The sequence below is a fragment of the Osmerus eperlanus genome, chromosome 19 (genome assembly GCF_963692335.1).
Source record: "Osmerus eperlanus chromosome 19, fOsmEpe2.1, whole genome shotgun sequence".
Lineage (NCBI taxonomy): Eukaryota > Metazoa > Chordata > Actinopteri > Osmeriformes > Osmeridae > Osmerus > Osmerus eperlanus.
The window spans coordinates 1,294,079-1,315,367 of NC_085036.1; the positions used below are offsets into that span (position 1 = coordinate 1,294,079).

General features: G+C 41.1%; 1 protein-coding gene across 5 annotated transcripts; it reads left to right on the plus strand.

Annotated features, from left to right (window-relative positions):
• The first annotated feature begins 636 nt into the window (after positions 1-636).
• On the plus strand, positions 637-21,033 carry gtf2ird1 (GTF2I repeat domain containing 1). 5 transcript variants are annotated; one of them, XM_062485511.1, is made up of 27 exons: positions 642-965; positions 5,520-5,649; positions 5,936-6,077; positions 6,848-7,024; positions 7,423-7,606; positions 7,879-8,198; positions 8,417-8,512; positions 12,192-12,275; positions 12,554-12,737; positions 13,548-13,573; positions 13,735-13,861; positions 14,100-14,143; positions 14,367-14,447; positions 15,134-15,235; positions 16,804-16,857; positions 16,979-17,056; positions 17,255-17,438; positions 17,542-17,603; positions 17,827-17,889; positions 18,072-18,339; positions 18,488-18,516; positions 18,629-18,676; positions 18,796-18,873; positions 19,004-19,196; positions 19,389-19,426; positions 19,512-19,621; positions 19,941-21,033. In XM_062485511.1, exons 2-27 carry the CDS (start codon positions 5,524-5,526, stop codon positions 20,007-20,009), a joined length of 2,967 nt encoding a protein of 988 aa, XP_062341495.1. In that variant the 5' UTR covers positions 642-965; positions 5,520-5,523; the 3' UTR covers positions 20,010-21,033. The 5 variants fall into 5 exon arrangements, 4 of the variants coding, with proteins under 4 accessions (XP_062341495.1, XP_062341496.1, XP_062341499.1 ...); XM_062485512.1 differs by having other exon boundaries at positions 642-824; XM_062485513.1 differs by lacking the exon at positions 642-965 and adding an exon at positions 1,140-1,258.
• Positions 21,034-21,289: the final 256 nt, after the last annotated feature.

Consider the following 21,289-nt stretch of genomic DNA (forward strand, 5'->3'; position numbering starts at 1 on the left):
ATTCACCTGGATTGTGCATGCAAAATTGTGTATACAGGTACTAGGAAAGAAGGGTAATAAAACAGTTGCTTGAACTGTATTTCTGTTAACGGCAGCAGATTGTAAAATACTGATCTCCAACACTAGGGGCCCCTGATTTACGCTCTTCATTGTCACCAAGTATAAAACAGGTTACCAAGATCACATGCAAAAAGACATGTCATTACAGTTATGACTCCGGCTCATGTGGTTGACTAAAATTAGTTTACAATTGAAGTCAACTTAATATTATAGAGGTCATCCATTGTAAACATAGACCAATATGTGTTCATTTTCCATAAGCCTAGTGAATCTGTTTCCAGAGTAGGAGGATTGAGCTACAGCTGAATAAGAACCAAAACATTGCAAATGAGCCTATTTCAATTAACAAACGTTAATTTTGAACGTTAATTCAAGCACATATCTTTGTAGGCTACTTCAGTGAGTATATATTTCAGTGCCATATGATATATTGTCAGCAATGTACTCTCACTGAGGTATGTTTGTTTAAATGACAGGTTTATCTGAATATTATTAAATATCCTGTTTGTTTTGTCGCATCACGTCCTCTGGGCAAGTTTTCACCATCGTTTTCCCAGAGGTTCCTTAATCCTATATGTAAATTACAGCCAATAGATGCTGTTGTTGAGTTGGGCTGGGATTAGCGGAGGCGAATGAGTTTCAATTTTACTGGATTACAGAACAAAGAGAGGGGAAAGGGGACACACTCCAGTGTTAAGGAAAAGAGAAAGAAACGAGGAAAATATACAAATAATCTCGGCAATAACCTTTTGCAAGCGACATTGGTAAAGTAATGTTCCAGATTACAATGTTTCGGGTTGACGATATCATATTATGTTAGATGGGAATTCTGTTGCAATTGGATTAAACGGGGAATAAACCTATTCCGGGATTGGCATAAAAAAGAAATCGTAACGTTTATTTTGGTAAGGACAACCATATGCTGTTGTTGTATTTAAGAACATCGGTATAGAAAATTTTGTTTTTTGAGAACACGTGACTTTTTATGGTCGTACAAATGTGAAATTACAGATTATAATTCTGGGGGAGGAGATGATCCCGTTGCTAGCTAACGTCGCTAGCTATTTAGCTAGTTAGGATAGCTGTTCTTAGCTAACGTTATAAAATGACATTATTTTCATATGAATTGTCGTACTATTATATTGCCCCTTTGTTGTTGTGACATACGACCTTGCAATACTTTTGAATGCAATCATTGGTAGGTTCGAGCTAGATAGCTAGTGATAGCTAGTAATATGTTTACTGTAGCTCTGTAATTTTTTACCAGCCAACTAACCCAACGTTAGCAAGCTATGTAATGTTAGCTAGCGCCCTGGGGCCAGGGACACTTATTAGAGACTAGCGAGTGTCTTGTGTCAAACGTTAGACTAGCTGTCTAGGCTAGACTACAATTAAATTGAAAATGTCTATCTGCTATGCTACTAATATAGGTAGCTAATGTTACTGAACTAGCCATATACGGTTTGCTAACTAGTAGCACGACAGAAGCCTAATTTTGAAGGTTAGCTAGCCAACGCTGGTGAGACCGAAACGTCTAGGAGTTGGTCAATGTTAGCGAATGATTGCCCTAGCTAGGGCAATCAATTGTTACCTGTTAGCTACTAACAGGTAACAATTATATTTCCTGACCCAGATGTCTCGAAGTTGTGAAAAATGCTAGTTTGGACTGTTCTAAATTAGCGAACAAACATAAGTAGCTAGTTGCATTCAACAGCTGTTGAACATTCGGAAGGTTAGGTAACCAGCTATCACAATAACATTAGACGGTGTCTCGAGTCATCTGTGATTTTAATATTTTGTCTGTGAGACAACTGGCATATAAAATATTATGCACATGATGCTGGATTTCTCAAACCTGAAGTATAGATCCTTGTATTTGAAACGAATTAGGATGTAGGTTAGTGACTGTGTTTAAAGGTGCCTGTGCAATATAAAGCACAAATAGTTAGTCAGACCTCTGCATTTGGATTCATGATTTAAGACTTAACTAACTGTATCCATCTAGATGCGAGTTTAAATGACCATTGATTATTTACTGATGGAGCATTCTGAACAGACATGTTTTTCTTTGAGCATACAAACATGTTTTGCTCAACTACTACTCACTCAAACTTTCCAGTATCTTTCATTGCCATTACCTCCACAAATATATTTCACCATGCTGCTTTTGCTGCCTTAGTTTATGTCAAATTGCGTGGTGTGTGAAAATTGACCACAAGAAGGTCATTTCTCATATCCAGTCTACTTCCAAAATGCAGGCCTGGTGGTGTACCGCTGAAGTACTGCATATCAAGGTTTATAAGCAATTATAAGTCTAATGATTTAGATACAGTTGTGTTCTTCAAAAGAACTATGACCGGAATCACTCTTTAAAGAGTATTAGCAACGTATTGTGTATCAATGACCCTGAGAGCCTCAAGCCTCTTAGTGACAAATCAGCTCAGAAATCCATGATAACCCCTTTGGGAACATTGTAATATATCTAAATACCACTTGGGCAATCTTTCAACAAGTTCAGATCAGCATTGGTCTCTAGCCTGGCAAACATTTGTGTAGCATGCAGGCAAATCTAAGCGTTTCCTTGGGGAAACTCAAATGGGTGAGGATGCCATTAGTTTGAGCATATCAGCCAGAGGAACGTTTTATCATTCAAGATCAGGGTGCACTCACATTCCAGGAAGTGTAGTTTCTGATTGTTTGCTAATTATCATCATTACGGTCAGCACAGAGGAAGTATGCGATATTAAGGCCTCCTGGTCTTTGCTATTAAGATGAGAAGGAATCCATTCATGGTCTGCTTGAGATCATTTTCTTTTGAAGAGAAAAACAGTCAACCCTTGTTAAATAGCAGAACCTGCCCACATGACAGCAAGCCTTTTATGACTGATAACTGAAGGCCTACATCTTTGAGGTGCTTTCTCAGAAATGGTCCAAAACCATGACCCAGACTAAATCATTTTCAGTTTTTTAACTGAAAATGTGGAAATACTCCCTAAACTACTCCATATACTGATGAAATCAAAAGCTGAAGCTTTTCCAAGTGTAAGTTGTAGTTTGTAATTTGATAGGACTGCTGTAACAAAAGTTTCACAATATAGACCATAGTCCCAAGTTTAAAGATGCTGTAAAGCAAAACTGAAAATGAGTTTGAAGTACATCACACCACAGAAGAATGTGTTGTTAACTACCCATCCAAATTTGAATGAAAAAAACCCACAGACAAGAATGTTAAATTAGGCTTTGAAATCGTGAGAAAATCAGCAGTCTTCCCTGCTTGATACTGGGGGGGGCGTGTCGCCTGAAGGAGCTGAAGCTCTGCCCCCTCGAATCTATTGAATTTAGCAACAACTAGCTAAATATATTGCAGATATCAGAACAGCCTGCAGTCTCTGAGTGTTTTATGTGTTAACTACTTTGTCTTTGCATCGTACCAGCTGAGTAACAGAATGCAGGTCAGGGTTTCCCGCAGCACTTTGCAGCTAAGGTGGCCGCCTAAGCAACATCTTTTTCAATATATATATATTTTTATAGCGATATCCGCCATGTTACTCTGTCCTGTCTTCTCCCTTTCATTCCAAAACGGGACCAACGCCAGTCTCCCTTCTCTGCAGAACGCAGGAAACCCTGAGATAGGTTGGGTTTTACCCCGCCTATACAAAACCTGTGAGAAACTGTTCAACGATCTAACTCCACATTTCAGTGCGACAAAGTTTTCGCGCTTTGCACATGCTTTCAGCAACTCATTTCACATCATGGACTTTGCTTTACAGCATCTTTAAAGTTACTTTGACACATCATATTTTCTATTTTCCATGAATGTGAAGTTGTAGTGTTGACAATAAAGGCCTTGTTTAGCCTAGGCCTAGATTACACCAGAATTCTTGCCTACATAGATGTTCACTGTCTAGTCTCTGTGTCATGACATTTGAGTTTATGACAGTGTAATACACTTAAGCCTAAACCACCACTCCCAACAAAGGTCTTTTGTGTTTGGCCAGGGCTGTCTTTAGCAGGAAACATAATGACACTGCCCTGCTTGTCTCATTTTTCCCTGCTACTCTTTGCCTTAAAGATATGAGAGAAAGAGGCCATCTATTTCAAGGCTATAATAGTTTTTGAGGGGGGCTTATGTTTGCTGTGGACTCCAGGGAGGCATATTCAGACAGGCAATAGGTCTCTTTTCTCTCTCTCTCTCTCTCTCTCTCTCTCTCTCTCTCTCTCTCTCTCTCTCTCTCTCTCTCTCTCTCTCTCTCTCTCTCTCTCTCTCTCTCTCTCTCTCTCTCTCTCTCTCTCTCTCTCTGTCTGTCTGTCTGTCTGTCTGTCTCTCTTGTCTGTCTGTCTGTCTGTGTTGAGTCAGTGGTTTGGGCTGCCCTAAGGCTAGGATAATTAAAGGCCAGAACTGCATTGTTCAAATGCCTCGAGATTAGTTTCCAAGGAGACGAATTGCAGTTGCCATGAGAACACAGGGTTTGGAATTAGGATTGCGATTTTTTTATGCCCCCTTTCTTTTTCCACTCCCCTCTTGTTTATCCTTGCTATCTCTCTTTCTCTGTCAGGCTAAACCAAATACTGCTCTGTTCATTCTTCCTAGTTCACATGTCTGTCATGTCAATGTTATCTTTCATATAAATTGAAGTAAACTTTCACATGGCTGTTTTTGTGCCAAATTACATTAAACTTGAATGGTGGATCCGGGGAGGTAAATAGGATTTGAGGCCATTTTGAAGGCCAATTTTCTCCACATGTACTTTCGTGGGCGACCTCTACAGGCCAATGCCCTGCACACCTTTTAAGGAGAGCAAATGAAGGATGAAGGGATTCAAAGAATATAATCTGAGCCAGCATTAATTGGCTGACAAAGGCTTATCGTAATGAGCTACTTTCACATGTGTGTGACGGATTTGGGTATTAGCATATAACATGGAGGGTATTACTGGCACCCTTAAAGCCTCTTAATGAGAAGAAACCTCACCGTCTGTCCCTCTTCACCCCTCCTGCGCCATTCTGTTGTATCCGCTTTTTTAAAAGTTAGCCTAACCCCTCCTCAAAGTGAAACTTACTTGCCTACCTATTGGCTTCTTTCCTATCAAGTGACATTATCTCATTTGTTTATTCTCTGCAAAATCCATTGAACGATCATTTTGGTCTTCTGGCAGTTAGAGATATGCCAATGTTTAAGTGCTGTGGAACATTGAAAGGATTTGTTACCTTTATCCACCCCCTGATTATCAAACCCATTTTTAAGAATAGGACTAAATCCTTTGTCCTTTGAACTTGTTGGCTCATAATGACTTTGATCATGATCACAGCTTCACAGGGGGAATTGTACCTAATAACTTTTGATTTATCAAGGAATGATATCCCAGTGCAGCCATCAATGTAGTGAAGCATTACTACTATTTCTACTACTTCTACTACTGCTTTTTTATTATTTCATAAGTCATTCTGGTGTTTTGTAGAACCATGGCTCAGATGAGGAAGTCAGGAGGGGATGGGATCAGGTCCAACTCTCGGACAGAGCTGCGGGTCCCGCAGGTGTCTGCCAGGCAGGAGATCCTAACCAGTCTGGTTTCTGCCCTGGACTCTGTGGTATGTCCCAATTAATTCATTAGACTGTTTATCTTTTGGGAACATATTATCAAACAGATGTTGTACAACAGATGTTCTCCCAGAACCTGTGTTGGAACAATCAATCTCTTTAAAAAGCATTTTTTGTTAATCGCATGCATTCTGGCAAATGCAAATATCGTGGACAACCAACTTAGAGGATTTTGCTAGCAATCTTGTAGTAATTTGCTAGTAATCTTACTCCAATTTGGGTCCTCTTTATGCACCTGTAAGATAGCCTGTCATAGTGTGTCTTTGTGTTTTTCAGTGCACAGCCATGTCAAAGCTCAACGCTGAGGTAGCGTGCGTTACTGTGCACGAGGACAGCGTTATCGCCGTGGGAACTGAGAAGGGAAGGGTCTTCCTTAATTCGCGGCGGGAAATACAAACAGATTTCCACAAGTTTTGCAGTGAGTAAACTCTCCCCTGTGTGTGGTGCAGAATTGTCTGTTGCCTGTAGTCTAACAACTTATACTTTCCCCACACCACATGATAAGACTCTTGACATGAATCTGCCAGGAATAGACTCCTCCTTCCCTGTTAGACTAGACATGCTTTACTTAATTGAGTTATGGGTTACACAAAATAATTTAAGAGCCCCATAATTCTTATAAGACTAAATAGCCTGTAGCGATGGGCATTCCGGCTCTTTTTCGTGAGCCGGCTCGTTTGGCTCAGCTCACTGAAAAGAGCCGGCTCTTTTGGCTCCCGAACGGCTCTTTAAAAAAAAAATGTTTTAACTATGAATTTGACTATGATAGGTGTGAAAACAATTTGAATTCAATTATTAAATGAAATCATACTCTACCTTAACCACAATTTCTTTAAAAATGCATTGATTTGTTATGGCTTTTCTCCGAGTTTCGACTATTCGTCTAACTGAGTTTGTGTGAGTTGGCTCGGCCCTCCCTCATGCAGTATAATTGATTGACACCGCATGTATGATTGACAGAAACAGAGGATGATCGTGTGCAAGTACAAGTATTTTGTTCTTTGAATTAGTCAATTATTTTAAATACAATTAAAATTCATTATTTCATAATCATAACATTTTTATAGTCTATATTAATCTATTAAAAATAGAGTCGGCTCTTCAGATATGCGAGCCAGCTCCCAACGTTCACCTACAAGAGCCGGCTCTTAGAGCCTAATAGCCAGTGTGCTTGCTCAACTTTTTCAGGGGTGCCGTGTCTACAAACACTGACCTCAGTCAATTCCCATGCCAAAGTCCAGGAGGGTGAAAGCAGCAAGATTGCCAAGGAGGCCAGCCATGGGAAGCAGAGAGCCTCTACAGACAGCCACTCCAACATCTTCGTCCTGAGAAAGATGGTGGAGGAAGTCTTTAGTGTGCTTTACAGTAAGGGCTTTTACAGAAGACAGTAGCTCACCAAAAAAAAACTCCATCTCACCTCCAGGCTTTTCCTAATGGGTTTCAAAACTGTGTGAATGAAAGGCAGGCATGGTTTTCATTCACACATAAAAAGCAGACTTGGCAGGTAGCCAGCTAGTGTTAGTGTAGTTCTCTAGCTTGCTGTGGCTTTGAGCAATGGTGAAAGATAACATGTTAAACAAACACTGCTTGGTAAACGTATATCATTAGTTTGGTACTGCTTTGGAAACACTGTTGGATTTTTTTAAATTCACACATTCTCTTCAGAAGCCCATTATCCTAAGGGTACTTAATAGAACATTAAAACTTAGTAAAAAATCCTCCTCAAGTCCATATTTAGTCAGCCATTTTTGGTTGAATTTCAGGTGAGGCTGTAGGGAAGAGCAGCCTGGTTCCTGTGCCTTATGACTGGATCCTGAAGGAGCCCTGCCCTGTAATCATCCACGGCTTGCCTGAGGGGATCGCCCTGAGGAAACCATCTGAGTACGACATTAAGACATTAATGAAGATTCTGGAACAGAGCAACCGCATCCACTTCACCATCAAAAGGTGACTCCATGGTCTGAGTAGAGTGTTCGGACTTAATACAAAACAAACATTTAATCTGTGTACATTCTTGTGAAAACAAGAAGTGTGATTTGAGTTTGGCCTTGCTATTTATATGTTCTTCTTTTTACAGCTGTAAAAGCATGAGGGTTATGGAGAGAGTTTAGTAGAGTGGGAAGCTAACGGCACAAATTATATTCTTTCAAATGGCTTGCTTCTGCAATTAGTCAGAGTTAGTGTGCATTCATCTTATTTTCTTTTCCAACACTTCACAGATCAATGGAGGAGCCCTCCCGTGAGTCCAAGTTAAGTGCTGACGTAAACCTCAACCCCTCCTCTGGCACCAAGAGCCTACCCAACCATGCCCCCGCCAAGGCCGCCACTGTCTCCTCCGCCCAAGAAGTGACATCATCGGCTTCCAGCAGCTCCATGCTGTCCAGCTTCCTGTATGGGATGCCCATGTCTTCCCAGCCGCATCCAGATGGGAAGCTGGACCTCAAGCCCATGTCTCTCCTCAACCTGGGAAAAGGGGGCCTGGGGGCCTGGGTGGCGGGGGCTGAGAAAGCAGCATCCTCCAAGGACGGCGCTGACAACAGTAAGAGATAGCACGTTGATCTAAGGAGAGCTTGGGGTTTTCATATAATGTGCACAAATGCATTTTCATGTCTTAATGTGGAAGTAAAATATGTTTGCAGTAGAATGCACATGAGTAAGGCATCACCATAAAAAACAAGACAAACAGTACATACTATTACTGTTGCATGTCACATATCTACCACTGTTCATGTTCCATGTCCGGTATTGTGTTCCCAGGTGAGAGGATAGGACTGGCAGGGGAGTTGGGCCAGAGCCCCCCCAGTATCCATGTCTCCAAGAGGCTCCTGTTCTCCATTGTGCATGAGAAATCAGGTAAGGTAGCCCCCCAGCACATAACCTAGACCAGTGTTTTTCAACCTTTTTTGAGCCACGGCACATTGGAAAAATGTCCATTTTTTTTACAAAATGACACTAGCCTAATACAGTATATATAACTGGGTGTACTCACCGAAAGCTTGAGCACACCCAATTATATATACTGTATAAGGCTAGTGTCATTTTGTAAAAAAAAAGAAGACATTTTTCCAACCATTCCTCTCATATAAATGTATTATAATTTATGTTCCCACCCCTAAAAAAATGTGGTCCCGATTGAGTTGCTTGTATTCGCGCTAATGTTCCGTTTGACGGTTTAGGCTTGAATTAAGTTTTTGTGGCAAAAAGTGCCTTGTGTGCACAAAGGGAACTCAGTGCTAACGTCACAACGTCAAAACACGTTGACGATGCATAGATACGGGTTCTAGTAAGACAGCAATATCAGCGAACCCTCAGCATTAGTACCGCAACTAAAAGTCTAGGAAAGTTGAGGCTACTTGGTTCCCCTTTGTTCTTTGGTGAGCAGTCTCACGAGTCCTACTCACCCGGCGTCATCGAGCCGACCAGCTAAATACTTATTTAGCACTAGCGTTGCCACCTGCATATACCTACAGCTGGCATCTGTATTCCGTTTAGTTCCTAGATTCAGACCTAGCCCCGGTAAATAGTAGAGCTAGCTCACTACTACACTTAGTGATGTGTCGTTCGTGAACGATTCTTTCATTTTTAACGAATCCTTACAAGGACTCGGGAGTAACGAGTCCTCTCAAAGAGTGATTCGTTCATTTTCTCGTGGCCGCGCATCGGGACTGTTGCATAGTCTCGTCCAAGTAAACATAAATACGGGTACTAGTATTTGGATCATTTTTCACGTGACCTGCATAGGCTCTGTAGTGGTAGCTAGAGGGAACGATTCGTTCATTTCCCGACTCGGTCTTTCTACGAGTCTTTGGATCATTTTTCACGTGACCTGCATAGGCTCTGTAGTGGTAGCTAGAGGAAACGAACGATTCGTTCATTTCCCGACTCGGTCTTTCTACGAGTCTTTGGATCATTTTTCACGTGACCTGCTTAGGCTCTGTAGTGGTAGCTAGAGGAAACGAACGATTCGTTCATTTCCCGACTCTGTCTTTCTACGAGTCTTTGGATCATTTTTCACGTGACCTGCATAGGCTCTGTACTGGTAGCTAGAGGAAACGAATGATTCGTTCATTTCCCGAATCGGTCTTTCTACGAGTCTTTGGATCATTTTTCACGTGACCTGCTTAGGCTCTGTAGTGGTAGCTAGAGGAAACGAACGATTCGTTCATTTCCTGACTCGGTCTTTCTACAAGTCTTTGGATCATTTTTCACGTGACCTGCATAGGCTCTGTACTGGAGGAAACGAACGATTCGTTCAATTCCCGACTCGGTCTTTCTACGAGTCTTTGGATCCTTTTTTCACGTGACCCGCATTGTATTTTTTTGTAGAGGAAACAGTTTCCTCATTCCCTTTCGCGTGGCCGCTGTTTTAGTAAGACGTGAATGATATTCGCTCCAGTCATCATACTGACTGGTTTTACATTTAGTCATTTAGCAGACACTCTTATCCAGAGCGACTTACAGTAAGTACAGGGACATTCCCCCTGAGGCAAGGTGAAGTGCCTTGCCCAAGGACACAACGTCATTTGACACGGCCGGGAATCAAACTGGCAACCTTCAGATTACTAGTGCAATTCCCTAACCGCTCAGCCACCTGACTCCCTGTTTTGTTATTTTCACTTTACATTTACACTTACAGTTTAGTGCAGTGTAATTGTTTGCCGTGATAATTAAATGCTAGTGTGATAATAAATGACCAAATCATACAAACTGTCATGATACATTATTTTTATTGTTGAAATGAACGAATGACTCAAAAAAAGATTTGTTCATTTTACTGAACGAGATTCAAAGAACCGAATCAGTAAAATGATCCGAACTTCCCATCACAAACTACACTTCTTCTGTGTGGGAATCGCAGCAGCTAACCAGTCGAAGGGCGTACAAAAATGCAGGAGCACACCCCACAGTTTTCTCTAAGAAGGAACAAGACAATTAGCTACCTGCTGCCACCCGGATAAATATTACATTACTCTGCCAGTCACTATATTACACATAGACAAGAGTAGGCGCCGCATCGACCGCTACTATTGGCGCTGACGAGCCGTGGGGCCGCCATCTTGGAACGGGCAACCGCTCCACTCAGTGTAATCTGTTTGGCTGGGACAATGAGCTGTCAGCGTATTTAATTAATCATACTGAACTGAATAACGAACTGATTTTCACGCGGTTTGCTTTGCTGCAAAGGTCATACATGTAGCTATGATACAGGACGTGGTTATTATTTTCACAAAATACAACCAATAGTATGGTAATGTTAAATCTTACTTGTGAAAAGTAATCCCCTGAGCCCTGTTTGCGATTGTCTCCAAATTTGAACAGGAATATGCTGTACAGTGCTGGCATCTTGTTTATTCTAATGCTACGCAACTAGGAATTTGCACTGTCCAAGATGGCGGCCACATTTCTCGCGCCCAGCAGCCAGTGCGGCGTCTACTCTTTATTAGGGTTCCTCCGGTAGGTCGGCAGTTGGTGTGTAGCAGAGAGGATAGAGAGACTGACTTGTAACCTTATGCTCATGAGTTCAAATCCCCATTCAGCCTATTGTTGTTGGCCAAACATGAAGTAGTTTTGCTCTCTTGTTGTCCAACTCTCGATCTTTTACAGTGTACATGTTTATAATATTTTGCTGTTTTGCGGGGGAACCCGCATCGCTGCTTGCAGCTATATTTATGTCTATGATTACAGACACTCGACAATGGAATATTATTTGCAGATAATAATTAATAAGTGAAATTGGATAATTTCTCACGGCACTAGTGTGCCGCGGCACAGTGGTTGGGAATCGCTGACCTAGACCATAGGGGTGAAGGGCATGATCTCTAGGGTTTTATATTCAGATAGCCTCTGGCTGTTTCTATGGCATCTAATGGGCAGGTTGAATATATAATATATAGATCCTAGGGACAACATAGGATACTTTTATGTAGGGAAGGAAAATGGGGAGTAGCAATATATTAATGTATGTTAACTGACCAGTGGAGTTTCAATCCAAATCATACTTCGGAATAGAGAAAAGTAACAATTCATCCTATTTTCTTATATTTCCCTTATGACTGCATATGGAAATACATTATTTTTCATTTGTCTACCAACATTTGTCTGTGCTTGAAGGATTTTTGATACATGAATTGATTGCCTAATAAAGGTTAAGATGTCTCGGTAATTAGTGTCCAATTTGGCAGACAGACTGAGTCTGTCAGATGAGGCAATTAGCCAGGACACCTCGGTTTTTCACGTCTGGTCTCTGTGAAAGAACACTGAGATCTTCAAACACTGCTGTGAGTCAAGACCCTATTTAACGAGCATATATCTCCCTTTTCTGGACAACTGACTGGGACTGTGTTGGGTAGTGTTTGGAGTATACAATTTACCAAGCCTCCTATTCATATTATGAGGCATGTACAGCAATGTAAACCAGTTTCCCAGGCCTAAGACCAATAACATCCTACCAAGGCCTTCATTGCAGTAGATTCTACATTTTAGACCTGTGGTTATTTTGTTTGTCACATGATCACCTTTGTCTTATTGACAGAAAAATGGGACTCCTTCATCCGAGAGACAGAGGATATCAACACACTGAGAGAATGTGTCCAGATTCTGTTTAACAGTCGTTACGGTAAAGATATTCCTAAGAAGTAGTCAAGATATGAGTGAGATGATCAGCAGTAACACTTTACAATAAGCTTAACTAAAGAACATACGGAAAAATATTATTTTTACATATTTATTATATTATCATATACAATAAAGTTTCCATTTAGCAACATAGCAGTTTTAATGTATCTACATTGTTGTTATAGGTATTACTAGATTACATAGTGGATGTTAATATTGATGTTGTTATGGTTTGTTGATGTACAGTCTTTAAATTCTTTGGATCCTCTTCTACTCCAGCTGAGGCCCTGGGCTTGGACCACATGGTCCCAGTGCCCTATCGTAAGATCGCCTGCGATCCTGAGGCAGTGGAGATCATTGGGATCCCTGATTTGATCCCCTTCAAGAGGCCCTGCACTTACGGTGTTCCCAAACTCAAACGGATCCTGGAGGAGCGTCATGGAGTCCGCTTTGTTGTCAAAAGGTAAACAGTGGATCAAGTCTTGGATTATACTGAAGGATATATGGCCTTAAGGAGAATTTGCTGTACTGCAGGGGACTAGAGTTGCAGTTGAACAAAACCTTGTTTGCATGTTTTGGATTTGTCTGTGTGACCACATATACTCATAAAATTAAAAGTGCTAGGTGTAGTTTCTAACGAGAAGGTACCACAAAAATTAAAGACTAAAACAGATAGTCTTCCTGGAACCCATGCAGTCTAAGACTTTGGACTTGGTTATTGGAACTGAGCCATTTTTAAACCTGTTTAGTCTGTTTGGTAAATAACTGTATGACGTTATTGAACTACAATTACCAAAACTTGTAAGGATGTGCCTGTGCCATGTCCTTGATGAGAAGTTATTTCTGATATACCAAGGTAAGGTTGGTAACCATCTGCCAGTCAAACGCCCTGCCCTCCTCCAACAGACTGTGTGTCCCGCTGACTGGTAACCGCTGCCACACACACCCCAGCATGTACCCCCCCACACTCTGGCTCATTGTGCCAGCGTCTTGCTGCTTTTCAAAGTATTTTGTTTTGCATCAAATTTAGGCAGATTAGGCAGTGTGCCTCACTCAATCCTCTCTAAATGCTAACACAATTAGAGAGGATTGAAAATTGTATTTATGTGAAGGTGAATTAAACTCCCCTTGACCTCGAAGACGGCCCATGCTCGAACCCTGCAGAGTTGTCTGTTGTCTCCTATCTGATCTGCTCAGAACTGCTATTCACATTATCAGTGGGTCTTTGGTGCTGTTGATTAACTTTCTTTTGCTCTTCTCTTCCTCTTCCCAGAATGTTTGATGAAAGGATTTTCACAGGTAAGAATGAGTTTTTCTACTGTTACCTCAAAACTACTGATGTTCCCATTTAGCATGTTAGCACGTCCCTGTGTGAAGTGTCATGTTAACAGATATTTTGCCGTGGGATCCCGTAGCCCGGTGTGTTTTCATAACCTGCGTGGATGTTTTCTTTTGTGAAGCTGCTGGCAAAGTGGCCAAGGAGGAGGGCAAGCATGATATGGGCTCCGCCTGTGAGGACGGTTTCCTTGACAACCTCCGAGTCCTGCCCACTGCTCTGGAGCTGGTTAGCAATCCTCATAGCAGCAGGTTAGAATGCAACACCTATGCCCTTATGCCAAGTGAGCAGTGACATTAGGTTTGATGTGAAAAAGAATTAAAGGAATGTTCTTGTGAAAACAAGTGTTTTAAATAGGTTAGGTTAAGAATTGTACTGAATTTGCATGTGTAATTTATACAATGTACATAACTATAGGCTTATCTGCTATAACTTTAGTTTTCTCATCTCCTTGGTTGTGTATTGAAATATTTTGTATCTGTATTTCAGATCCACAAGTGCTTGTGTTAGCCCCTTGGCTGATTGTGAAGCTGGTAAGAGCAAAGCAGCATTTTTTCCTCAAAAAATAGACTGCCTCTCAAAATAGATCCCCCACCTCACATCCATCATTTGCCTATCACTGGAAAAGGTTAAAAAAAAAAAGAGAGAAGTCAGCCACTTCCACCAACCACTCGAAATATTAAACACTATAAAATTCAATGTCACGCTCAGCTAGAAATATTTACAAAATGCACTGTCTATTTTGCTCCTTTAAAGGCCCCTCGGGAGATTGTATTCCTTTGAAAAAGATTAAAACGGAGCCTCCAGATGGGGAAATCATTCAGGTGACAGTACCAGGTAAGTGGTCAAGCCCAGCCATTACTTTTAAAATAGTCTGGCTGTTAAACCAGATAGAATCTCCTCAGACTCTGGTTTCACTACAGCAGGGGCCCTAAATAAATGTATTGAAGTTATCTTGGAATCATTTTATAAACAATTTAAAAGAAGCCATGGATACGCTAACTCATGGTTAATAGTCTGAGTTTTACGGCACCAACGAGGACTTTTGAATGTCAGAGCCGTAAGAGCCATGGCTTGTAGGAGTTTGACTGATATCCCCGTATTTACTTCCTTTATTCTCTACTGTTCCTACTGATTATATGCTCTCCTGAACCCGTAGACGTTGAGCTTTCAGCCTCTTGGCCCTCACAAAAATGTGAATCCTTGCTATTTTCATATTTCCTCATTTCGGCTTATTCTAGCATGATCTACAGTGACCCCTCTACAAATCCACCCTGTAGCCATACTCAGACAGAGCTCTTCAAACTTACTTTTGTGCTGTCAGTCCCTCCTTTCACTGACTCAGTCCTAAATCCCATAACTAAATACAACATTACATGATTGTGGACAAAAAAATCTGTAGTCTTTAGCACAACTCTTTACTATAGTACCTCCTTCCCTTGTTTCCCTCTCTATTGTCAACACCCAGAACCTTACATCCAGTCTCTAACCTTTCACTCTCGCTGTCCTTTCTTACAAACCAGATGCCAATGTGTCTGCAGAGGAGCCTAGCGACTCTCTGGCTGACCCAGCTGCAGCTACTGCCCCACCCTCTACTCCTCGTCGCCTCCCTGAGCCTCATGCAGGTAACTGCAGCCTCCTTCCACACTTCCACCTCCACCTGCTCACTGCAGCACCAGGACTGGCCAGATACAGCTGCATCCACAGCACCACCGCTGGCCAACAACTGCAACATGCTCTCCGCCTCTGTTAGGGAGCTAGCTTACCAGCTACACGTATGAACACACTTTTCACAGATACTTCTACTCCCCCCGTCTTACCCCTGTAGTCACTAGTGCCCGATATTACCACCTTGTCGTTCCACTTCTACTCCTTGACATTTCTCCCACCTACCTCCTCTCAGTTCTCACTCGCACTGAAAAAGGCACTGTTTCCATCGGTTTCCAAAGAATTACCAATTTTGTTCTCTTTTCCTTCTATATTTTGCAGCATTTGGGGTTCCAGACGACCCCTAGTTACCTCTTGCGTTGCATCATCCCTGAATTTTGATAATTTTCTCACTGATTTGAAACTTTTGGAATCTGATGAACGGTGCACAACTTCAGTTTACGAGTACGGGAGTTGAAGTTAAACCCCAAGTCCCTTATTCTTCCCTTGGTCTTGTTATCCTGATGTAGTGTCCCTTTAAGACTCCTCTACCCCAAACTCAGATTCAGGGAGGTCCCCTCTTTTCCCATTAGACATCTGTGCTGTAGATTCTATACCTAAACCTAATCTTCTTCTATGGTTTAATTGCGTAAGGTAACCAAGAACACTTGAGTATTCTCAAGGTTTCCCGCAGAAAATTGATTAGTTAAGGTGGTAGGGTGGGGTTTGCCGTCAAACCGGGGGGGAGGGTAGTTTGTGCGATAGACTAATGCGTTCTGCAGACTGGCGTTGGTCACGGTTTGGAATGGAAGGGAGTAAACAGGACAACGGCGGATATCGCTAGTTAAGGCGGCAGACGTGTGTTGCTTAGGCGGCCGCCTTAACTGAAAAGTGCTGCGGGAAACCCTGATTCTCCTAGAACACATCCTCTGGTTACGCTTGATTTGCTGTTCGTAACCCACTTAATATGAGGTAGATAGCTATACTGTATATAGCAATAGTTATATGTTAGATTCAGGGTAGATGTAGAGAATAAGAGATGCGCTCAAGTGTTCGCAGTAACCTTCATATCATTCCTTTTTTTTCTGTTGATTTGAAATTATGTTGAAGTTTTCTTTTTTTTTTCACAAATAATCACTGAAGGAATAAGATACTGGTAAGTGCAGTAAATATAACATTCAATATTTACTGGAATGACTACCTTTTTCTATGCATAACCTAACTGATGTTTATTGTTCTCTAGGCAATGTAAAATCAGCAAAGGCACATCATTGCCTTGCACGTATTGTACATTCATAAACAACACTCTATGTGCCAAGACTTGGGAGAACAAGAAAGAGATAAAAAAATAAAAAAATAACATTGTAATAGATCCCCAAAAATCTCTACACTAGGTAATATTTTAGCGAAGGCCAATATCTGGATACTCAGCAGTTGGGAATGTCATACTAGATGTTAAACTTCAGAATTGGCCTGCTGTGCAAGCAGAAAACTTATCTGGCACTTGATTAAAAACATTGTTGGTACTCTGCTCATTTGTCATCAGCTGAAGCGCTGTCACCAAAATCTGCCTCCCAAGGCGCCCAAAAATCTTCTGAAGGTAAGCACCGTATATCCCATAGACTTGACCATGTGCGGTAAAAATCACATGCTTACGGTCAAAGTGTTTTTTGCACATGCCATCGAGTTGCATTTGCTATTTCTCTCTTCTGGTTTTACAGGAAGCCTGACTGAAGATATAGGCGAAATGATTCTGCAGCTTCGGAGACAGGTTGACAGCCTGTTCAGCACCAAGTATGGTGAGTTAACCCAGTATACCTTGACACCAACCAGGACATGTCAGACTCTGAACAGTTATCCTATCCTATGTAGGCAAACAGAAACATTCTCCATGAAATAAATTGTACTAATACCCTCACCCCCTCTCTCTTTTCCTTTGTCTGCCTATTTATCTTAATTTCTTTCCCACCCAAAAACCCTCACCTTTTTGCATGCAGCTGAAGCACTTGGCCTACCAGAGCCAGCGAAGGTTCCCTACTCCAAGTTCCAGATGTACCCAGATGACCTGATAGTCACCGGGCTACCCGAAGGTATTTCTCTCCGAAGGCCCAACTGTTTTGGTGCAGCGAAACTACGGAAGATCCTGGCTATCAGCAGTCAAATTCAGTTTGTTATTAAAAGGTGAGAGGTGTGCAATATGCCATCTGCTATCAAACTTCGATCACCCTCTAGGGTTATATAGACAAGGATTTTAAGCCTATAAGTAAAGATATGTATTTTCAAGGCCAGAGCTGTTGACTGACCAAGTGAAGCAAGAGATGCCTCCTGTACCAGACTGCAATTCAGGTAACTGCAGCTTAATACAAAATGCACACACACAACCATAATATACAAGCCAGACTTTCCATTTGATACGTTTTCTTTTGGAGTGGGCTTCAATAAACGCTGTTATAGTGTAATCTTACTAGCACATGAATCGCTTACTGTCATTTTACAATCAGCAATGTCTTAGGCATGTAGAAGTTCAAATCTTATCTGTAAAATTAATTCAGGGTCAATTTCTCCACAGACCTTGACTCCAAAGACACTTTGGCAGAAGATGCTGCTGCATCAAAGAGACCTGGATTCTCAGGTAAATAATGAAATGTAAAAAAAAGTCTCATAATCACAGTATCAATATATTAATGGTTGTGTAAGATGTAGGGGACCCAGATCTTGCCACAGATCACTTCCATTTCAAACCACCTGTGAACATGTTGGCCTTAACAATTACTCCCTACTCTTAAAAATGCTGACACGCCACTATGTCCACAGACTGCTTGGAAGCCAAGCTCTCCAGGATTGACCTGGCCAACACCTTAAGAGAGCAGGTCCAGGATCTCTTCAACAGGAAGTATGGCGAGGCGCTGGGCATCAAGTATCCTGTCCAGGTGCCTTACAAGAGGATCAAGAGCAACCCGGGCTCAGTCATCATTGAGGGCTTACCTCCTGGCATCCCTTTCAGGAAACCCTGTACATTTGGCTCTCAAAACTTGGAGAGGATTCTTGCTGTGGCAGATAAGATCTGCTTCACCATTACCAGGTGAGTGCTAGTGTATAAAATGATAAAAGTGAGACTGTTAATTGACATGGTATATACAGTACTGTTGGGTTGTTAAGACCCTCAAGCCATAGATGTTGGTAGTTTGAAATGACTGACTTTGCTTTCTTCTTCTTCTTTTTATGTACAGACCTTTTCAAGGACTTATTCCTAAACCAGGTAACACTCAATATTATTTTGCTTATATACTTCACTTGATTGTATCAGATGCTATTGTGAATGTTCTTGCTTTTGGAAAATGCTACGTAACCATACATTTTCTTTTCCTCAGCTCCTCGACGAATCACCCTGTTGAAGAAAGCCTACGCCTCTATAAGTGGTATTAGTGACTCCCATCACAGATTTTCAGTTCACTACACTATGTGTGGACACACTGTATTTTACATAGTTATCATATTGGAATTGATATAGATTGCGTTGCTTCTCTTGAATCGACAGATGACGAGGACGTCAACCGCATGGGGGAGAAAGTGATTCTCCGCGAGCAAGTGAAAGAACTTTTCAACAAGAAATATGGTAGTATGGCAATTATATCAACTTTAGCCATAGAGTTATATACAGTGTAATCATATACTGCACTACACTCCTTGCCATGCCTCGATATCAAGACCCAAAAACAGGGTTAAAGGAACACCTTCCTCTTCAGGTGATGCCCTGGGGCTGGACAGGTCGGTGGTCGTCCCATACAAGCTGATCCGTGCCAGTCCAGATTCTATTGAAGTCAGTGGCCTTCCGGATGATATCCCCTTCCGAAATCCCAACACCTATGACATTGTCCGCTTGGAGAAAATCCTTCAAGCCAGGGATGAAATCACTATCAACGTTAAGAGCCAGCTACAGTAAGTTTTCCTTGCGTCATTAAACACAAAGATTGTGATTGAAAGGTTGTTTTTGTTATTGACGATGAGCCCCTGCTCTGTAATAACCTTCCTACTCATTCTGTGAGATTAATTATTTGATTTTAAAAGGATTATGTTACAAGCAGATAACTTCTAGTGCCAGCACCTAAGTTCTCAAATTTGTCTACACAGGCCTTTTGCAGAAATATGCACCCAAACTTGTAACACAGGTAATGCCGTTTTTTTGTTGTAAATCTTTTTTTTTTACAGTTAGTTTGTATGTATTGGGGTTTTAAATGGTTGTGTTTTTTAAAGAAGGGAAAGATGTCTCAACCAATCGAAGGAAACGCAAGAGAGTCCTTGAGAGCAGCCGAAGCTCCCTGCCCTCTGAATCAGGGTTGTCGTCCAATCAGATTCCTGTAATGGTAAGTGTGCCAAACCTATGACACGTACAGAACGTATGCTGTTCTGTACGTATCTTCGTTCCAAAAGGGACTTCCGCCCTCTGTTTCGGGAAGACCCTAACACACAGTGCAACTGTAACTCAATAAACTCTGATACTGTCATGAACTGATACTAAACATATAGTTATTATTATAGCCCTGTGCAAATTCAAAAAACAAAAGCATACATTAACCATTTGCTCAGTAAGACATTCATTTATAAGAGGCCCCTAAAGTATTGTATGTGTCATAATTACGTCACAAGTATCTCAGCAGATCTTTTTTCACTTCTGTTTTTTAGCAGTGGCCCATGTACATGGTGGACTACAGTGGAGTGAATGTGCAAGTTCCTGGGAAAGTGAAATACTAATGGAAGAAACAGAGAAACCTGATACTGCTAAATGGAGGGACTGAAAGGAGATGAGTTTATTAGACAATGGTTATAATCATATCTCCAAGTTGCAGCTTTTGCCTGAGTGCTGTTGCTAAAACTCTACTGACTGAACATATAAGCCTGCAGGTTTGGATACTTTGAATGGTGAATTGAGTGAGAAGGAACACTAGAATAAGTCTGTACGTCCTTTGTTGCAGAGTGATAAGTGCTTTGATTGTTATGTGTCTCATATGTTTTTCTCACTAGCCCAAACAGTGTTTAAAGCAACTCTTTGAATGGTAGCCTGCAAAACAAGGCTAAGATAACTCATCTTGGTCATATTAGTTCACTAAGCTTTTGGAATTTAAAAGTTCTTCAAATAATGTATTTCAACTTCAACTTTATTTATCCTTAAAAAGTAAATTAGTGTGCAACAGGGGTCAGAAAACATGGACACAGAACAGCACCGCCAAATGCCAACAATTTGCCCTTACATTGCCTGTGTACACCTTTTGAAGTTACATTATGGGGTCCGATAAATATAGTTTGGTTATGGTGTTAGCTACACAAAAGCAAAATGGTTCCACAATATAAAACAATTGTATGATTATTTATTTTATTTATTTAAGAAAAATAACATCATGTGCAGGGATGTAAACTAAATGGTTCAGGAATACTCAAGGTCTGAACCACATTTCAAACACGAATTACTACTGTATGTAGCTCGAGAAGTATATGAATGGATTTAAGTTTGCCTTCAGTTGTGCATACTGTTATTCTCAATGGTGGGGTAGCCCAAGGTGAGAACACCATTGCCATTTTGTACAACCCTTCATGCGTTTATGTTTGTAGCACATTAACGCAAAGTAAACTGTCTCAAACTGAATGTAACGTGTGTAAAAGAAAGAATGATATGTGTTCTTCTGTAACAACTGTTTCTGGATTTACCAGTATTTATATGCTGTACCTTAATGCCATTTAGGCCTTTGAAATAAAATGTGTTGCCTTGCACTTTTATTTACTCTCTCTAACAAGTTCGTTTTATTGAAGTTGTTGATTTATGTTGCTAAAACATTTTGATGAATCACTAGCAGGTACTTCGTCCAAAAATATTTGCATAGGGATAACATGCTAATATTTATATACACAATACACAAATTGGCCCACAGAGAATGCAATGTATTTGCCCATAGTAGTAACCTATTTAGTCAGTGCCTGTAGCTTTCAGTTCTTGGGGCAAATAGATCCTATTTAAGTAAGTTTTTTTTTTTGCGTGT

Bases quoted from the DNA above. Each gene is read 5' to 3' on its own strand.
- gtf2ird1 (XM_062485511.1), top strand. From the start codon at position 5,524: ATGGCTCAGATGAGGAAGTCAGGAGGGGATGGGATCAGGTCCAACTCT. The intron at 5,650-5,935 runs GTATGTCCCAAT...TGTGTTTTTCAG, and splicing joins TTTCTGCCCTGGACTCTGTG to TGCACAGCCATGTCAAAGCT. The intron at 6,078-6,847 runs GTGAGTAAACTC...CAACTTTTTCAG, and splicing joins AGATTTCCACAAGTTTTGCA to GGGTGCCGTGTCTACAAACA.